Raw genomic sequence first — 20,846 nt, 5'->3', positions numbered from 1 at the left:
CTGTATTTCTCATATACCAGGTGATATTTTGGGTTTTCAGGGAAATTTTATTAGTGTGGGAATGTATTAAACAAGTGTAATGTTCGTTACTACTAAAGAAAGCTTTTCCTTGAAATGGAGGAATAAAAGTATTCTTGACTTTCAGCAATGGACTAATTTTCTATCAGGTGTTGGCTTTAGAATTCTAGATACAAATGGACATTTCTCATTGTTCATGATGCTGTTCTCAGTAATGTCCAAAACGGTCCAAGGACTTTTGTTATTTATGTGGTTTAAATAGTCTTTATTTTCCATTAAATACTAATACAATAAATTGTAATGGACATAAATACACACTTAAACATTTAGCTTCTAATAGGAACACATCAAAGCATATTACACATTAACTGTGATAATTATTTTCCATCCCCAAATATTCTTGGATTTATGGTAGTTATCAACCATTCAAAGAAAAAGGTAAGAAAAAAGAGAAATAAAGAAAATTATTATTAATAGGTAATAGAATACAGATAGAAGTGACACGCAAATACAGTCTCTTTCTTGTTTCCATTTTTACATTTAATTTTCTTAGAGGAAGAAGACTTTCATCAGTGAATTTCTATAGGAATGGTGCATAGTGGAATATCTTCTAGCTGAAAATTACTAGAATGAGAGGGTACTACATTGTATCTTATTTCCCGTGCAAGTCATTAAACTCACAAGTTTACATCACCTAAAGATAAAGATTTACATGATGTAAATCAGATATTTTGAAAGTATTTTGTGTGTGTAACATCTCCCAACACAAGGGAGGTTATTTGTGTATTCCTTTATAACTGTACATCATTTTAAAATTTAAAGATAACTAAGAGTTGTAGGTATACAATAAAATTCCATCAGTAGTTGTTGTATGTCTTAGACATGAAAATGACATCAGCGGTATCAATAATCAACAGTTATGTAAGAAAATTGATCTCTAGGTGCATCCATTAATAACCTTCAGTATTCCTTATCTTCTGAAGTACATTTGGTACTTGCCTACTGTCTGTCAGCCATTTCTGTTAGGGAGCTCAATTAAACCATAGACCACACCAGGCAGCCTGAAATAACACCTTATGTTGGAAGAAGCAGCAAGTACATTTTTTTTTAAGCAAGTCTCAGGGAAATAGTGTAAACACAGCTGCATACTCTGCACAGAACTCCCACTGACCACAATGGGAATTCCATGCAAGGGTTCATAAAGACAGTTAAAGTGCCCTGTCTCTTGAAGTTGGGAATATACATCATGGAAAGCTGCCTACTGAAACTCTACTCCGCTGCACTTTAAGGATTGCTCAACTGTCCTGAGTTCTGGTCTAAAAGTACCCCATTCTGTATGTGGTGCAATGAAATGCTGTCTCTGTACAGTAGCAAACCAAATAGAGGGCCTGTGAAATCCAGTTTGACACAGATTAGTTAGAGAAAATGCTTTTCCTAAGAGAACAGATTTAGGCTTGAGTCTTAACTTCTAGAAACTCTCAGATATCATCTAAAATCTCCCAGATCACCAGTTCCTGATTAAAGGTAACATATTTTTTTTAAAGGGACTATCAGATCAGTAACACAACTACACAGCATGTTAGATTGGTACCCAATACCATTTTAGGCTATACCTCTAGTTTTCTAATTACTGTGTACTGCAATTTAGGTGTGTCGTTGGTACCCTTGCAAACTCTAATTCCTCTAAACACAGGGGAAACAGTAAATTCCCAGAGGCCCTTCATATTTTTCCAGGAAGTGCTAACTTGAGAATACAGTTACATCACTACAGCACTGAGAATGTAGCTGGCTGGCTTTGCCATTTAATTCCCTGAAATGCAGACTGATCACAATGTCTGAGTGGATAACGTTACATTATCTGCCAATAAAACTGAGTAGCAGATGTATAGATGTCCATTTCTACTTGAATTCAGCTACCACCACATTCAGTAGAATATATCATAACTTGTTAAAGTAACATAGTTAGAATATTTTTCTGACTTTTAAAATCAAACAATTTTAGTTTAAGTGTAGAAGATAACAGAGAACCTACTCTTCAAAATGAATGTATTTCTTGATTCTTAAAGATTGCTTTTCAACTATCAATTTGACACCATCAGCTCAGGATTAAACAAAGACTCTGAATGGCTAGCCAACTACAGAAGCAGTTTCTCCTCCCTTGGTGTTCACACCTCAACTGCTAGAAGAGGGTCTCATCCTCCCTGATTGAACTAACCTCGTTATCTCTAGCCTGACTCACTCTTGCTTGCATATTTATCCCTGCCTCTGGAAATTTCCACTACATGCATCTGACGAAGTGGGTATTCACCCACGAAAGCTCATGCTCCAATACGTCTGTTAGTCTATAAGGTGCCACAGGACTCTTTGCTGCTTTTCAACTATATTTGTCAATCCTCCTAGTGGTGTAAAGAAAGAGAATGTGACTAAGGCTTTAATCCTGCAAGCTGCTCTGTGTGAGTGAACCCTTGCTCCTTTGGGCTCTCTGTGTGTGCACAATGGACCACCCATGCAGAGCAACTTTCAGGATTAGTTTGTGTGATTTAAATAAGACACTCATATCATGAAATTCATGTTTGCCAGTCAGAGTCTTCCTATTGTAAATGTTACAAATTCAGTACATAAATGTATACGCTCCCATATTTTAAATATGGGAATTAAAATACAAGGCCACATGACTCCCTGTGGATATCTAAACTAATACCTATACTTCCTGAAATATATTCATTTTAAGTCACTCCATAAAATAGCACTTCTTAAAATACACTGGCTAAATCTGCAACTGGTGTAATTCCACTGAAGTCAATGGAGTCGTGACAGAGATTAATTTGGCTCAATGTTTCTAGAATTGACACTGTTGTTGACCTGTCAGCACTAGTCAAGTATTAGTAATGTCATTCTTAGAATTCAATTTTTTCCATAAAGGCTAAATCAAAATATCCCTCACTCAGTTGTGTGCAAGGTGAATCTTGGCCAGGTCTTTGGAAGTGGCGCTACTTGAACTAAGATTGTTCCTTTTGCAGTCCATGAAACGGGGAAAAACTAATATGTTAAAGTAATTATTTCAGTATCATTCTTTGGAGAAACTTTCCACATAACAAAATATCAATACTTTGGCATTTTTCAGGAATCAGTTTGATGCCAGGAATATTCCATGGAAAGCATTACAGGAAAGCACGTTTTAAAATGTTAGACATTCTTAATGATGGGCACATTATTGCAAGGTATCAAACAACACTTGAGAAATCAGGAAATAAATTTTGCATGTCTGAGCCTGAAAACAAGAATATAAAAGCATTGATATTTAAGTTTATACATAAGGGATTAAATGTACTGGGTCAACTTCTCCCCTCAGTTACATTCATAGATTCTAAGGCTAGAAGGGACCATTGTTATCATCTAGTCTGACTTTCTGTATAACACAGGCCATAGAAATTCCCCAAAATAATTCCTGGGGAATATATTTTAGAAAATCATCCAATCTTAATTTAAGAATGGTCAGTGATAGAGAATCCACTATGACCTTTTGTAAATTGTTCCAGTGGTTACTCTTCCCAATAAAAATGTATGTCTTATTTCCAGTCTGAATTTGTCTAGTTTCAACTTCTGCATTGGATCATGTTATACCTTTCTCTGCTAGACCTGAAGAGTCCATTATTAAATATTTGTCCCCCATGTAGATACTTCTAGACTGAAATCAAGTCACCCCTTAATCTTCTCTTTTTTTAAGCTAAATAGATTGAGCTCCTTAAGTCTATCACTACAAGGCATGTTTTCTAATCCTTTAATCATTCTTGTGGCTCTTCCCTGAACCCTCTCCAATTTAACAACATCTTTCTTGAATTGTGTGCATCAGAACTGTGCACAGTATTCCAGCAGCGGTCGTACCTGTGCCAAATACAGAGGTAAAATAGCCTCTCCGCTCCTACTCGAGATTCCCCAGCTTATGCATCCCAGGATCACTTTAGCTTTTTTGGCTACAGCATCATACGGGGCGCTCATGTTCAGCTGATTATCCATTCATAAAACCCAAAGTCAATAGGGTTGCATGGGATTAATACCAATGAAAATTAAGTATTTACATCTAAGGTAGGAATATATAAGGCCAGAGCCCAGAAATTGTTAGGGCAGTTTTGTACAGCTTTTCCAATGCAAAACTGCCCTAAAACTTGCAGATATGGTTCCTGGAGGATCTCTTCAGTTTGGTGGGATCCTTAGATGGAATAAGACCACTGTAATGGGTGTAGCTGGGGGGAAAAGGGGTGTGATTGGTGCACCTTTATGCTCCAGTGATCTCGAGTTGCCAGAATGGCTCCTTTGCTGTGGGAATGGCCCAAGAGGAACTGGCTTGGTATAGTTTGGCCTAACATTCGGGGACCACTAATGTGACTTAAAACGATTTTTGTATTCCTTTCCTGAGTTGTTCCAATGCTCTTCAACAATAGGATCTGGACATTAGTGTCAAACAGATTTGACACATGATATATTTACACAAAAGATTACATTATCTCTGATCTTTTAATAGATTTTGAGGTCAAATTCAGAGCTGGTGTAATTTAAGAACAGATTGGTAACTTAGGTGGAATTGCACCTGCTTACACACGCTTTGAGTTTGTCCTGTTATATTTAAAACTCCCCGATTCTAGACAATATCTTTTCCTGAACTTTAGTGCAGGATATCAGAAAAATGTCTTCAGTTAACCATATTCAGAGGACTGGAGAAACTTGCTGAAGATTAAATAATTGCAAACACACTAAAAAGACTTGACAGTGATAAAATTACAAAGGAATCCATGCAAATGATGTGTTGAACTTCAGCTATAGAAAAGATGTTAACTGAAAAAGAAGATGTGCTCCTAGCTTTCTTTTACTGTACAAAACAATGTTGTCACGTCTGACACGACCTGTTTTGTGCTGCTCCAGCAGGAGGAGCAGATAAGCCTTGACAACAAGACTTATTCTTTTGATTACTCCATATATTATTCAAAAATCAAGAATTCCCAACTGTACACAATATAAAGCCCCATCCTGAAATTAGATCCATACTTATGTCAGTGTGAGTCCCATTTAAGCAAGTGGAGCTCCACATGAATGCCAGGGTCTGTCTGCATAGGACCAGTTATAGGGTTGCAGTGTAATGCTGTATCTTTATCATGTGGTTGTGTTTACATGTATAAACCACTTGTGCTTTATTGTTGTGGCTTATAATATTAAAAGAAACACCTAAGAAAAACACTGCCATGTACAACACACCTTGTTGTTTATTATATATGTGTATAATATATACACAAATAAAAATTATCACCTGTAAATAATCATATTTGGAATGTGAAAGACAGAAAATGTAAACATTTTATTTGGCAGTTGTCAAACAGGTGAATAAATAAATGGAAAAGTACATCTTAATACTTTTAGCAACAGATGCAGTTGCACGCATATTTACATATTGTGGATGCAAAGAACAGTTAACAATTTAATTTCTTTTTGTTAAAAAATGCAACTTCCAACACCACTAGACTTGACAATTAAAGATGAAGATACTAGTAATACTTGGTTCTAGCAATCTCAACTTTTAAAGGCATTCATCTGGAAGTAGGATAAGAGTCATCATGCATTTAGTTCATTTTGTCCACTTATGGTAGAAAGTCTGATGTAATCTCAGAATTATGAGTGTCATGCACTTAAGTCAACTATGACATGTTTATAAATTAATGTAGTTCCCTTAAAACTTGAAGCAAAGAGAAAATCGCGTTTATCAATGGAAACATGTGTGAAAGATCTTGGTGCCTGTATGTTTAATTCTTGAAACTTCACAAATTTTGCCTTTTCAGTATCCCAATAATAGACTTGAGTAAAAGAATAATCACTTCCAAGAATGGCATATTGATAATTGTTTATCTGAAGAGGCTGGAATACCATTGACCCTCGGGATGGCATTCTTTGTAAATCCAGAAATGCTGAACCTCCCCATTTCATTACTTTGGAATCACCAATAAATCTTGTTAAACAAATGTACACATCCTCTTTCACTCTGAAGTGTTTCACTGCATACACATCCTCCATATCTTGGATCTCGAGACGCTTAACAAATTCAGTTGTTCCTTTGTTCCATTGGTATATTACAGGTCTTTGGGAACTACTAGACAGAATTAAATGAGGTTTGCCGGCTATTTCAAGATACTCCACATCAGTATCTCTGTACCACGCGTGCAGAGACTGATGGGAGTAAAATCCATTTCCATTCCATTTGTAAACCGTGGTAAAGCCAGCTTTTGAACTGTCTGCAACAACAAAATACCAGTCTTCTGCAATCCTGAAAGTTTCGATGTCATTGGGTTTTCGGATTTTAAGAATTTCAATATCTTGAATTTTTATAAACTTATTAGCAAAAATATCTCTTTTATAAATATGGGAGCCTCCAAAGAGCTGGGCAACAATGACATACAGCTGAGTCTCAATAATTATGGGCTTACACACAACAGTTGAAGTACCTACAAAAATAAAGATAAAGGACAATGTTAGCACTACCTTTTAGATCAGATAATGTAATGTTATTTGGCATGCGTTATTCATACCTGTAATGTTGTCATAATTCCTGAAAGACCCTTCTACATGGTCCCATTCAAGAAAGATGCATTTTCCAGTAAAAGGTTGGGCAATAACCACATGCTCATCATTCATGTAGGAGAAAGTATCTACTGACAGAGACTGATATGGCAGGGATTCATAAACAGCAAATTCTGCAAAAGCGCACATAACATTTGATAATTAAAGGTAGCATTTCTTTCCACATGTATTTTTTCACCATATTAAAATAATGTCATGTTAATTGATACTGATTTATTTTTAAAGAATACATTTAATAAGTAGTCTAGTTTTCCTGCTAATAAGACAGAATTTTAAAGTCTGCTTATTCTTTCTGAACTGAAAAAGAAGGTTACCTGTTACAGTTATAGTCCAGATTTTGCAATTATTACACAGGCAAATCTCCCATTAAAGTCTGAGTAAAGACTGTAGTAATAGATGCACAAAATGGTTCCTTTATCAGGTCTGAATCTGCAAGGAATTCCTGTTGACTCAGTGAGAGGTCCATAGGCAGACCGCTTGCAGAATTGGACCCTTAATTAGAAAATATAGCCTTGATTTTAAAGTAATCAGGTGAAATAATTTGGAACACATTACCTGTAATAATACAATCAAATTCCTTTGGAGAGAGGCTATTGATTTTACGCTTCTTATATTCTGGTGGACTTTCGCAAAAAATGTCTTCAACTGTTGCATTGGTGCTGCCCAGCCATTCCACTAACCATTTCAGTTTGCAGTCACAATTAAATGTGTTCCCTCTAAGATCCCTGTATAAACATAAACCACACACTGAAAATGATGAATTAGCTGTTGTTTTCCACAACATCACAGGACTAAAATAACAAGGACTTTTATAAAATGACTATTTCCTTGCTTTCTCTTCTGAGAATGCTGGACTTTCCTGAATTAATTTGTCCTGAACCAATTAAAAAAACCCAACCAACCAAAACCAACACAACAGTTTGTTAAAACTACTTGCAAAAACTTAAATAGTTTCAATTATACTAAGGAAATCAAGACAAACTTAGGTTGGGAATCAGTGGAAATATCTGCTCTTCCGTATTTTACTGATAACCATAAATTTACAGGTACTTAAATTCCTGTCCAATTTTTTGGCCCAAATCTTGGTTTTTTTTTGTTTCTCATTGTTTAGCATTTCTGAACAAGAACATTATAGATGACACGGTGACAATTACTGTGACATGATAGATTAATTTAGTGGTCAGTGGACAGTTCCTCAGCTTTACCCCTTTTTCTTCTCTTCTTCCTCATTTAAACACGCTCATTTAGGGTCATAAGGGATATAACCTGAACTCCCTTTTGCATTAAACTATGGCCTTTGGAAGATACTGAGTGCCTCTTACAAGATGCTGAGACCCTCAACTCACATTATGTAGGAGGTGTCAAATGCCTTGCAGGACTGGGTGCCCTGTGAAGAGCACTGGGTATATGGGGAACTATAGTGGCTGGCTGGCGGTGTTCGAAGGCATTCTACATACACTTGGCAGACTCCAGAAGAAGGCCTCAGGGAGTACTGGAGAATGTGGATGAAGAACTATATTGAGGTATTGCAGAACTGCTGCTAACAGAAGCAGTGCAAAACCCCATGGTGCCTGTTGTCAGATTCTAGAAGGCATGCAGGGGTGAGGGAAGCAGCATGATCACTTGGCTATCTATGCCCTACATAGCCGTGGAGTGCCATTGGGCCAGCTCCAGGACTTACTGGTGCAGGGAACATTAGGTATCTATTGAGTCTAACTTCTGTGTGAGTGTACTTGGGGAGCCAGAATTTTGCACATTGTCTCTAATGGGACTCTTCCAGTGGAATGACTGCAAGATCTGGTCCAAACATATATTTCAAAAATATATCTTGTACTTTTATAAATGTTTAAGATACTTTGGTTTACAAATTTAAAATTTAAAACTAGTTTACATTTTGTTTTGGTTGCAATTTGAGTTAGCCAGGTGTAAAGTACTTGTACTGAGATTTTTAAATGATCATTGCATTTAAACATAGCCTCCTGTTAGATTATATTGGAAACCTGAAATGTTCTCATTCTCATCAAGTATTCTCCCTGCTTTCATATCATGTCCTCTTTGCATTACGAAGGATGTGTCTTTTTCTTATTTCAATGGCCATATATAAGTATCATATTATTGGGATTATGACCATACAGAATTCTTATTTTATTTTATCTATATATAAAATATTATCTGGGAAATATTATACACTATACAATTATTGACAGCAATAAACATAAATCAAATCCACCCTTGCATCTACCACCTTCACCCACCAATGTGATAGGATTCTCCCACTGTCTACTGGCCTGAATGTCCACTGGGTCATGGGAGTGTCCTGTTACTAGATCTATCTTGTATATTTTACATCATTAAAGAAGTTAAAAGAGAGGTGAAAATTAATATACCCAAAATTCCAAATCAAGTACTTTACAATATCTTGCAGTTATCACCAATAGGCAATGGCCTGTTTTTTCTAACCATAGTGTCTGAAAATAAGAAATTGCTGATTTCTTACACATTTGTTAAAGAATCCAGCCCTTTGAATATGTCTTTTGGAAGTGTTTGGAGATTATTGTTTGCAAGGCTCCTGTAAAAGAAGATATGTCAACTCATCAGATAATACATTTCTACAAATGCAATATTGTTTTTTATGGTAAAAACAATAATGTACTTCAATCCTTAGATATACAAGATTACTTTAAAGAATATCTCATTTACCTTGTGACTTTTTCTTCTGCTAAGATATATTCACACTTCCTATTGCTCTCTTGCTTTTCAACATTCTTGTAGCATTTACAGTACTTCACTCAGGGTGGTAGAAAATGTGATCATCTCTGGTATTTTGCCAACACCATTATTTAAAAATGATTAGCCATGACTGGACACACAAATGTCTTCCCTTCTGGATAGCCAGTATGTTGTTATAATATTGCAATGTCCTGCCTCCATGTCCACTTTCTAGAAACTACAATCTATCTTAAACACTGAATCCATGATACTGTAAATAGCTCTCATTGGCTCATGGTTTCTGAAAACATCCAGTAACTAACATTTTTGGGAGTCAATAAGTTTATAAAACAGAAATTGGAGGTCAATATTGAGTTAAGCCTAAAAGTTTTCTTGCTTGGGTTAGTAAGGGATAAAAAATTATCTTACCAGCAAATAATAACAATACTATGGCCTTTGATTGTCAAGAAAACTATCTTAAACTAAGAGAGTACCCAACAGTTTCAACTGGTAAAATTGGATAGAAGATGTGAACATACCTTTAAAATAGTTAATTCATTGTTTCCATCAGGTACACCCGTGTAAGCCCATGGATGATGCAAGGTTTTCACAAGTGTCACTGAGGGCATAACTAGAAGAGAATGTGGTGGTGTCTTTGTGAGTCATTGCTTAATTTGGTCAGCAAAACCTTTGTCACTGGTGAGGATGCATGAAAAGGAAAGAAGCTAGCATGATTTTCAGATTCCAGTTGGAATTTGTGGCACTGGGCATTAGAAATAAAAACTATTTTTACTTGTAAACTGTACACATCTGGCAAGGAGGCATTTAGATACAATAGCTCTGATGGAGCAAAGCACATAACCACATGTTTAAGGTTAAAGCTTAAAGGTTAATGTTTTTGTGTGAGAGTAATATGCCCTCTGTGGAACCATTTACATTTAGACCATAACTGGTTTATTGCAACTAATTTATAAACTCAAATTTGCCAGACATTTATGCATTTGCTTAACTTTATGCATTTGAGTAATTTGATATTAGTCAATGGAACTACTCACACGTGTAAAGTTAAGCACATATATGAACATGCAGGATCACAGCCTTATGTAATCTTTGATCACTGGATTATACCAGGCAGAGCACCATAATGGATACAGAGCTACCAAAAGTTCATCATTTTAATGGGAATCAGATTAACAGAAAAAAAATCTAGATTTATACATTGCGCAGATTCTTGGATGAAAGGTTGGCACTTTATATCTTCCATTATTAGAAAACATGCCATAAGATTTTATTATGTAACCTCTAGATGGTGCTCTTAGTAGTACCTGTGCAGAAAACACTTAGTTGGAAAAGATGGATGCTAATGAGGAAGTAAATGTTCAGTCGTGTGTAATTATGTTTGAAGGCCCATATTTTAAATCTCAGAATGACATTTTGCTTTTCTGAAAAACTTCAAAAATGCCATCAAAATTACATCTTGTTCATGGAACTAATTTTCTACACTAAAATATTCTGCAATTTAGGGTTATGGCATTAAATGAGTCAGAAGTGCAATTATACCACTCCTATGCTTTTAAAAAATATTCCACTCTGCAAAATGAATTGTCTTGAATAGGTATACTAGATGCGACTATGCTACAGTGAGGACACAGTCCAATTATTAGTTATTTGCATAAATGAAAAATACAGATGTTTGGGTAATTTTACTGTATTGCAGAAATTCACTTGTGAAAAGGAAATGGGCGGAGTATACAGAACAAAGGTCATATTCTGCCATCACTTCATAGAACTCATCAGTATGCATAATTACCATGAATCTCTTTGATGTATTTTGCATGACAATAGTATTCTGCTCTTCCTCAAGTGGAGTGTGCCTCAGAGAATCTACTTGTTATGCTCAGTATGTGTATATAGACACATTCTAGGAAAGGACAAGGATTGTACAAACAAGGATTAAAGTGGTCACATTCAGTAGTTTATGGGCCTGCTCCTGTAGTTATTTTGCCTGCAAAACTCTGTTGTGACAATTGGGCCTATAACTTTTTGCCTATTTGGGAATTATCCATGAAAAGTAAGTCAAGTTATTTTCAATAAAGAGTGTTATAAACTGGTGCAAGAAAATCAGACAGAAAGACTGAATGAGTCCAAACAAGAAAATGCAGGTCTGGAAATTAATGAACCAAAATTGGTGTGTCAAATATTAGCCCCAATTGGTGGACAAAATAATGAGGGGATAAACTATGTCACCCACATTCCATCCCCTTTTGGGGAGGGGAGTGTCTTTAAAATACTTAGAAAAATCTCATCTTGACTTGACTCAACGTGTCTCATCTCATCTTCCCTGACCCCAAGACAGAAGGAGCAGACCTGACCGAAGGATTTTCTTTCTGAGAGGAAGGTCATCAGGTGTTGCTCTTGTTTAAGCTCTCTCTCACCTATTCATTGGATCCTGAAATCAACTATAGTGCACGCATCAGCACAGTGAGATGATGGTTTATCCAGCCCTGCCCTGTCTAAGGAAAAAAGCGCCAACCCAGATGATGTCCTTGACCAGAATGTGAGCCTGGGACCACAGCAACAGTTGCTGTGGACGACACACGAGTCTAAGGCATCCATTCGTAACAGAACACTGGTTCCAAGGACATCAACAAAAGCTATATTTCCCCCACCCTTTCTATCCTGCCTCTTCTCCACGGAAGTAAATACCTTTCACACATCAGGACTCAGAGTAAAATTAACCCTTTCCTTTTCATCACAGAAAGGTTGCTGGTATAAGAGACTGATATTTTACCTCCAAAAGAAGAAAAACTTTAATAGCTTTTGATTGTTTTGCATAATTACTCAATTTCATTTTAGTATAAATGTTTCTTGTTCTTTCTTGTGTTTTAATCAATACATTTCCCGCTTTAGAATGAGTGCCTTTGAGTGTTTGCCAGAGAAACTAAGTAAACCAGGGTCTCTGTAGAAACCCCTTCCCACTCCCCAAACCCTTGTAGCACTGTTTCAGTGTTGGGCAGTGAAAGAGTTTATAACATCTTTTAACTCTTTTGGCCCTTGAGATCAATACGACATTTATTGGTGCTGTGACTCAATTCTCAAAGGGTTATACAAATGTGGCAATTGGATTGCTTGGCAAGCAACTGAATGTTTTCATAATTGGGTTTGGGAAGTAAAAGGTCATTAAAAAGATTAGGAGCACAAAGCATGAGAAACTGCATCTGTTTCACTCTCATTAATGTTTCAGGATTTTATTTTGATTTTGTTTCAAACACTTTATCCAAGTGCCTTGTTTTAATTGTGTTTCAACTTTTATTTTTTTCCTTTTCCTCTCATGATCCATGATTTTTAATTTTGCATTTTGATTTTGACCATGGTTGTATCCTGTTTGTTTTTTTTGAAGTCAGTAAATGCTTGTAAGTTAAAATGTTTTCCAAAAAGACCCCTCAAAAGAGCAAAGTTAGTAATAAAACTTATTTTATTGCTGCAGAAGCCCAGGGAAATATGAATCCTTTCTCTCAGGTGAAACCCCTTTAGATGTTTCTAGCAGTTTTAGTTCTGCAGAGGCTGTTCTACATGAATTAACTATCATAAGGGAAGACAGGCTAATCCACCCACAATTCCCTTTGTGGGTCCTTAAAGAATGAGACTTCTTGGAGAAAAATTGGCTTCTGGAGCGGGCTTCACCATCATGGCTGGCACCCCTACCATCTCCTGGGTCCCCAGACCTTCTTCAACCTAATCCTGAGAGATACCCTGATCAGAGGGGGCCAAAAAAAAGTACCCTGATGACATTGCCACTTCTACCAGCTTCAGCTGAATCCCAAACACCCTGGGATAAAATAGGATCAGATTTTAACAATAGAAACAACAACAGCTCTAACCCATCTCAATTAAGAGACTATCAGACAAGGGGGGTTTTCCTTCTAAAAACTCTCTCCAGTAAAGGGAACAAAAAATGTCAAAATGGAAACCTTATTTAATATTTACATTTCAAATGCTTTACCTGGTTTTCCTTCTTTTCTTTATCTTTAATACAAGGTTTAAAGGATTTTTAATGATGCGCTTGCCATGGCTTTAAGCAGGCTGAGGTCTCTGTATACCAAACCCTGAATCTTGTTTAACACTGTTTAATGTTTGACAATGACTGGGTTATGTTAACACCTTTAGCCCATATATTCCATCTAGATTAATACAACAACTCACGTATTGAAGATTAGCTCTGCATGTGAAGAAACTGCATGATATATAAACCCATTTCTCAAGATTATGTGTGCAACCACATGCAGACAACAATAGCTGCTCAGAATACTGTCTCATCTCCTACATACGCTTTCCCTTAGAAAACTACTGAGGGGTCCCTACAAGCCAGCACAACAGTTAAGACATGATGTTGTTTTTAAATTGTATGCTTTGCAGAATAGGGACAGTATCTTCCTCTGTGCTGGAAAAACACCTTGCACACTGATAGCAGCAGCCACATAATAAATAAATTAATAAAATAAATAATTTAATAATTTAATAAATAAAATAATTTGTGCATGTAAAGCTATTCATGTTCCTAAATGTTTTCAGTTTACAGGCCCTTCAGGTTATCAACAACCTTATCCCATCCTGTATTTTTTTAACTATGCCATAATTATACCTGTAGACATATTTTTATGTATATACCACACATCTTATGTTTCTCTCTCTCTCTATTGTCCCAGTCCTAAAAATGTTTATGCATGCGAATAACTTTACACAATAGTCACAGTGAACTCAGTTTACACCAGATAAGGACCTGGTCTGTAGTATCCTATGATGCATTTGTTATATGATGCAGAATTGGGTGAAATGTAATTAATTACATTTGTGCATTCACCATATGTAGGTGAAATTGTGCTTTCCCCTGCATCTGACCATATATGAAACAAAAAGCCAAACGACCCTGTACACCTCTTAGAGGCTATTATATTGAGGACAAAAGGTCAGAATACACTCCCCCTCATATGACAAATACACCAAGATATATGCCTGTGAATGCAAATGATCAGAGTAGGGTATTCAGACATATGTTAGGCACACCCCACACATTTTAGACAATTAATGTTATTTAGACTTTATAGACAGCAAAATCTCCATAACAAAGCCTCATTTTCTTACAATATTTTGGTATATTTTTATATATAGTAAAGGTAGCTGCTATATTTTGAAAGGAAGTTCATTCAATTTTTTATAAACAATTAATTTGATATGAATACATATAGTTTGTAAAAACTGGCTGAAAATGCCACACACCTTTTGACTAAACATGACAGTAGCTTAGCTTTGATAAATCAGACCCTGTAAATACTGTACATAAATTTGCAGTTAAATGTTACAGGTGTTAGTATACTGTCCTGGGCTCACATGCTTTCAGTTTCTACTTCTGTATTTTTGTTTCTTGATTTAACTTGAAATTGGAGCTTTTCTTAGTTTAGCTGATTGTCTTTCTAAAACTATTCTTGAACAGCAAGATCATAATCCTGTTCTTGCTCCTCTGATTAGGGTGTGGGAGAGAAGGGGAAGCAGCCAAATGGACAGTTTTTGCATCATTCTTCCTGCACAGGGCGGGATAGACATGGCCTGGCTGAGGAGTTTTTGTTTTTTTTTGCCATTTCTGGTCTACATAATATGAATATTGACATTGTTTAAGTAACAAACGTCAATGATTATATAATATCAAATGCTAAATTAAACCACACAGTGGTTCAGTTACTAAATTAAATACACATTACTAAGTAATACATGAAAACATTTTACTTACAGGTGAATTAAAGATTTCAGTCCTCGAAAAGTATTTCTTGAAATTGACTTAATGCTGTTGTTCTCTATGAACCTGTAATGGGTCACAAATTCATTTTGGTTAAAGCAGTGCCTGTAACTTGGAAATCCCACCTAGTCCATAATTCTAGAAACATTTTGTCCACTCACAAATATTCTAGATGAGGAAGGCCCATGAAAGCATCATCGCTAATAACATCAAAAGAGTTTGATGTAAATAACCTGCATAAGGAAATACAAAATAAACGGTTAGATTTTTATACTTTTTAGAGCATGATCTAGAAGTCCCCATGCAGACCAAACTCTCAGTGACCACATTGAAGGTTTTGTCTGTGTAAGGGTTGCAAGATAATATGGCTAAAGTGCACTGCCCATATATGGCATAGTATAGTGCAATCGTTCTCAACCTGTGTCCCACGGGTTGCTAGCAGCATAATCAATACACAGCTGTGGCCCATGTGATATCCTTAGGGCCATACAGATAATATATGTACTGTGTGGATGTGGCCCACATAACACATAGAGAGCTGCATATGCAGCCCACAATGGTAAATAGGTTGAGAAACACTGACCCTAGGGAGCAGCAAAACTGCTTTGCTTTCTAGACTGAGGACTAGATCCTCAGCTGAGGTGAACTGATGTAACTCCATTGAGTACAGTAGGACTTAAGCACGTGCTTATCAGGCCAATCAGCTACCTATGCAAGCTCCATGAAACTAATGGGACTGCACAAGTATTACTAAAGACATACCCAGAAGACAATGAGGTGCACAGGTAACTTAAAGGGCCTGAATTGCCCTGCAGAACCTTTATTTCTGATGGTGATGTGGGAGAAGACCCTAGCTTGACATTCAGATTCCAGGATGAGTTTGCAGAGCTGGCAGTTAGGAAAAATCTTTAACTTGTGAAATGAGCATATTTGAGATATAATAAGCATGGATCCCTTAAAGCCATTTTAACTTAGTGTTCAGAGTAGAACCGTATTTTAAAATGGATTTTGCCTACTGGAGGTGGTTCATAGTGCAGGTTTCATTATATATACATTATATTATATAAGTATATATTTTTCTCTTTGTCTATCATATACTGCCACTACATTTAATTTTTCCTATAAAAATCTTTTAATCTTTCATAAAATTGATTAGTGTTCTGTCCTATTTATAATTAATAGACAAGTTTGCATTTGGTGATTTTAAATCAGTTTTGGATTGCCACACCCCTAATATGCCAGAGGATTGTCAACGAAGATGAACATTTCTTCAATGGAATTACAATCAGCTGGACTTCAAGGTAACATGGACTTATAGTGTAATATCCAAAGGCACTCAAAGATTCAACATTACAAAGCATGAATTAATATATTTAACTTAATGAGTTAATTTCTTCTTTGGAATCCTGCATTAAAAAATAATTTCAAGTTAAATTATTTTCTAGCTCTGCTACTATAGGTTATACTTTCTCCAGTTAAAGAGTTTGACATAGATTTATAGGAATGGTTTTAATAGGAAAGATTTCCTCACATGTATGTTTCAAAAGCTTGAGATCAGATCTTGCCATCAGACCCACGTGGTAGATCTGCATCATAGCTTGCCTGCAATTCATATTTATTTATTTACTATTAACATAATTGTCTCAGGGTACTTTTTATTTGATCACTATCTGCCCCCTTTGTAGTATATAGGAATAGGATAGTATCCCTTTAAATAGTTTATGAGCCCTCTAGTCTATTGGCATTGCCTATGTTCTATGTTTTAGAAGCTGCTCGAACCCAACCAGAGCAGCAGGGTGTATATGAAGTTAAGTTTTCTTTCATCCCTCTTCTCCCAACTGTGGAATGGGTTGAGACTTTTTTGTTCTAAATCACAAATTGGTTTCTTAAGCGAGCAATCTGTGGATAGTTTGTATTGTTTTAGCGTACTACTTGTCAAAACCCACAATGGAACAAAAACTGCTTTTGTAAGTTTGGAGATTATGTTGCAGCATTTTGTTAGCAACAACATGTGTTACATGTGCTAGTGAAGTGAATGGTATATCATGCAAATACAGCCTGAGGTATTTATTTATTTATTACCATAGGACCTAGTCATAGACCTGGACCCCTTTGTTCTAGGTGCAGTACAAACACAGTGCAAAAAGACGGCCCCTGTTCCAAGGAGCTCTCAGTCTACCCCACTTAACCTATTCTATGGCCCATGCTAGACGTAGGATTGCTAAGCATAGGTGGCATAGGGAGGCCAAAAGGGAGGATTATGATGTCCTTTTCACTTTACTGACATACAAGCAACATAATACAAATACAGCTACTTCATTTTCTCTCTGTTGGAAGGCCCAGCTCAGAAGTCATGTGGGCTTTGTCCCTTTTGCAATCTGTGACCACTTTGGAAAATCTTGTAGAGAATAATGCACAATGGAACAGTATTCAGGTTTCCATAGTAACTACATTTACCTATTTACCCTGTATCCAAAATTGTACAGTGTGCCTGCACCTCCTTATGAGCTCCACTTGAGGTAGAAAAGCACAGCTTGAGTCATGGCTTAAGCTACCCGAGCACCAACAGTTTAATGTAACAGCCTTAGTGCTCTAATACATCAAAAATTCACTTTGTAGCAAATCTACTGCACATGTGAAATCAGTCATACACAGGTGTCCTATTTCATTTTTGAACAGACTGAAAAAAGTCTCTTGTCAGGTTTCTGAAACAAATTTGGATACATCTCAAACTGATAGCAAACCCAGTACAAACAGTTTAGGTTTACATCTTCTATATCTTTGTACAGCTAGTGATTATATAATCACTCTTCCAGTTTTCTAGAAAGCTATTTCTCTGGAGAATCTGTAAAATTTTACACACAAATGAATCTAAACATCTAACAATATTCCAGTGTTCTGTTCAGTGCACACACTGTCATAGTGTGTGATTTTGTAATGACTGCTTAAGAATTTACAGTTTTCATCAATCTCACTACTTTAGAGAATGCAAAATAACAAATGATGGTCCAAATCCAGTCCCTACCTAGGCAAAACTCCTATTGAAGTGTCTACACTTCTACTGAAATTAATGGTAGTTTTGCCTGAGTAAGGACTTCAGGATTCATCCCATTGAAATTAAGGGTCTGATCCTGAGACATCCTGAACATCTCATCAATGGGGATCAGGCCCTAAGATTGCAGAAAAGAAACAGGCATAGTTGTGGTAATGCTCAGACCCCTTCAGTAACGTCCATTAGAGTACAATACATAAGAGGATAGCATATCTGTCATCACAGAAAGCAATCTTCAGAATTTAATCTATTCCAACTAGCACTGACAGCAAATAATAATAATAATTAATAATTAATAAAACCCCAAACCACCAAATAAGTACATACAGTTTAACACCCCCACCCCATTAAACATATGCCATCTTTCAAAATTACCTTTACTTCAAAGTCTAACTGTTTGTGTATTTTGATGTGTAATGGATCCACCCTTGCTATTTCTTATAAAATGAGTATTCAGACCCTTACTATATTGTTTATGGATAGATATGTTTCATAACAAATAATCATATGATATAAATATTTCTCACAGAAGCTGCAGAGACGGTGTGAGCAAAAAACTCCCTTCTGGGATTTTAGTAAAAGCAGATCTCACAAAGGATCTGGAAAGAAGGGGGAAAAAATTGTGTTAATGTGATCTCAAATATTCATCATTACAACACTGAGCTGTGAATCACAATATAATTTCTTTACATAGCTACTATTAATTAAAAATAAAAACAAATCTGTTACAGTTTTCACATAATACAGAAAAAGGCAGAAAAAGGTACACGTATAGAAGAAGGAGATGTAACACACATTTTAACATTTTATCTGATGATTGTGAATGCGGAAGGTTTATTCCCTACTGCAAGCATCGTTCAGTCTGCGCTGAAAACACCAAACATAATAGTTCATTTTAAATAATAAATTAAATAACCAAATGCTTACAGCCCTTACAGTGAGATAACATCAGGCGGAACGCTGGTTGGAATAGATCTGGCATTTTCACATAAAGCATTATCTTTGGTACAAGTACACCAGGCAGGACATTTTGGCTTCACTGATTTCTTCCCTTCAGTCAGCAAAAGCATACATAAAAGGCATAGGAAATAAGCAATTCTTCTAAAGGGTCTGCTGGCATTTCCCATTCTTTTGATCCACTCTGGTTCCAGCCAGTTGAAAGAATATCCCAAAACATGAACAGGGCTTCTTTATTCAGTCGCTGGATGTCTTTCTATAAGGCCAAGTCAATATTTGTCTCTCCTTTTCCAACCCTTTTCCCTTTCCCTCTGAATCTGTTATTGAAGATAGAAACCTGCAGCTGATCTCTGTGTTTCTACTCACTCAGGCAACGTACTGCTCAGAGAAGGGACCTGCGAGGTGCTGTAAGATGGGGAAAATCCAACCAGCTGTAGGGAGGGAAAAAAAAAAAAAGACTTGCATCACCACAAAAACACTGAGCACAACACAGCATTAGATTGCAAGTTGATGTAACTGAGAAAATACACTGCTTTCTGTTTTCATAGGGAGGCCCTTCCTTGTTACCAAAAATAGTACAGCATTATGTTTTGCTGGTGGGTGGGTGAGTGGGTGTGGGGTGGAATGTGCATGTGTGGGGAGAAACAGTTATCTTTTTCTGGATCCTTACAACCTCATAAACCTTTGGGAATTGTGCTTTACATATTACAAGCGACCAGAGAAGTAAAAAAGCCAGTATCCACTGGAAAATGAAATTGAGTGAAACCATCAAAAGCATTGCTACAAAAGCTGTTAGATTAATTTCTATCCTTGACCTTTATTGCACATGTTTGTATTACTGAAAAACAAAAAGGCACACATGGAAAATATTACTGAGTATGAGAGAATGCCTACAACTGTCATTTCTAAACAAAATATTCTACCATGCAAAGCTTTTGCCACACTGCATTTTTTAAAGAACACCCTTACCTGTCTCACATGTCTGCTAAATAGAGTGCATCACTGAATGTTCAAAATAAACAATATTCAATAAAGTTCAATTTAGAAATTTATTTGGTTGCCCGATTCGATCATTTTTAGAAGAAAAAGTGAAAGCTGGCTGTTTAAAGCATCTAGATACATTACAACTACAACAAAGAAAGGATCTTATTTCAGTGGGAGCAGTATTGGGACTTATCATCATTATTCATTATTATTATTTATTTATTTATTAGTGTTACAATAGTACCTAAAGCCCCCAATTGAAATTGGTTCCCTTTTGTGCTAAGAGCTATACAAACATGTAGAAAGAAATTGTCCTTGCTCTAAAGATCTTACAATAATATAAGTATTAATACATTTAATATTGTACATAGAATTAAACATAAATATAGCAAGAATAGTAAAACAGAACTAATCAAAGTCAAACATTTAGAAAGACATATTTCATGGCTATGTTTTGCACTTTACTTTGCACATCTAATTTGAAGATCTCAAAGAACATTGCAAACATTAATGCATTTAAACTTATCATACCCATGTGAGGTAAATAGCATTATCCCCATTTACCAGATTAGAAAACTGAGGCACAATGAACTTTGCTTGAGAAAGAAAAGTGGAGAGTTTAACACAGCCCTGGTTGCCTAGGCAACCAAGGTTGGGAGAATGGCTATGTACATAACTGAGTTTCAAGATTACTTCTGGCATGTAAGAGTC

At 36.2% G+C, this 20,846-nt stretch overlaps 1 protein-coding gene across 2 annotated transcripts; it reads right to left on the bottom strand.

The window, feature by feature from the left end:
* Positions 1-5,688: 5,688 nt before the first annotated feature.
* On the bottom strand, positions 5,689-19,321 carry LGI1 (leucine rich glioma inactivated 1). 2 transcript variants are annotated; one of them, XM_065407984.1, is made up of 8 exons: positions 19,131-19,321; positions 18,722-18,793; positions 15,304-15,375; positions 15,137-15,208; positions 9,140-9,211; positions 7,198-7,367; positions 6,591-6,755; positions 5,689-6,506 (listed from the first exon to the last, which is right to left on the bottom strand). In XM_065407984.1, the coding sequence occupies exons 1-8, from the start codon at positions 19,319-19,321 to the stop codon at positions 5,689-5,691; spliced, it is 1,632 nt and encodes a 543-aa protein (XP_065264056.1). The 2 variants fall into 2 exon arrangements, with proteins under 2 accessions (XP_065264056.1, XP_065264057.1); XM_065407985.1 differs by having other exon boundaries at positions 5,724-5,743.
* Positions 19,322-20,846: the final 1,525 nt, after the last annotated feature.

The sequence above is a fragment of the Emys orbicularis genome, chromosome 7, assembly GCF_028017835.1.
Source record: "Emys orbicularis isolate rEmyOrb1 chromosome 7, rEmyOrb1.hap1, whole genome shotgun sequence".
Lineage (NCBI taxonomy): Eukaryota > Metazoa > Chordata > Testudines > Emydidae > Emys > Emys orbicularis.
The sequence above is the reverse complement of the archived record's forward strand: the minus strand, read 5'-3'. Positions and strand labels throughout refer to the sequence as shown.

Coding starts and splice junctions, on each gene's coding strand:
- LGI1 (XM_065407984.1), bottom strand. CDS start 19,321: ATGGGAAATGCCAGCAGACCCTTTAGAAGAATTGCTTATTTCCTATGC. Junction 9,212..15,136: donor CTGAAATCTTTAATTCACCT/GTAAGTAAAATG, acceptor CTTCTTTTACAG/GAGCCTTGCAAACAATAATC. Junction 6,756..7,197: donor ATTTGATTGTATTATTACAG/GTAATGTGTTCC, acceptor GCGCTTTTGCAG/AATTTGCTGTTTATGAATCC.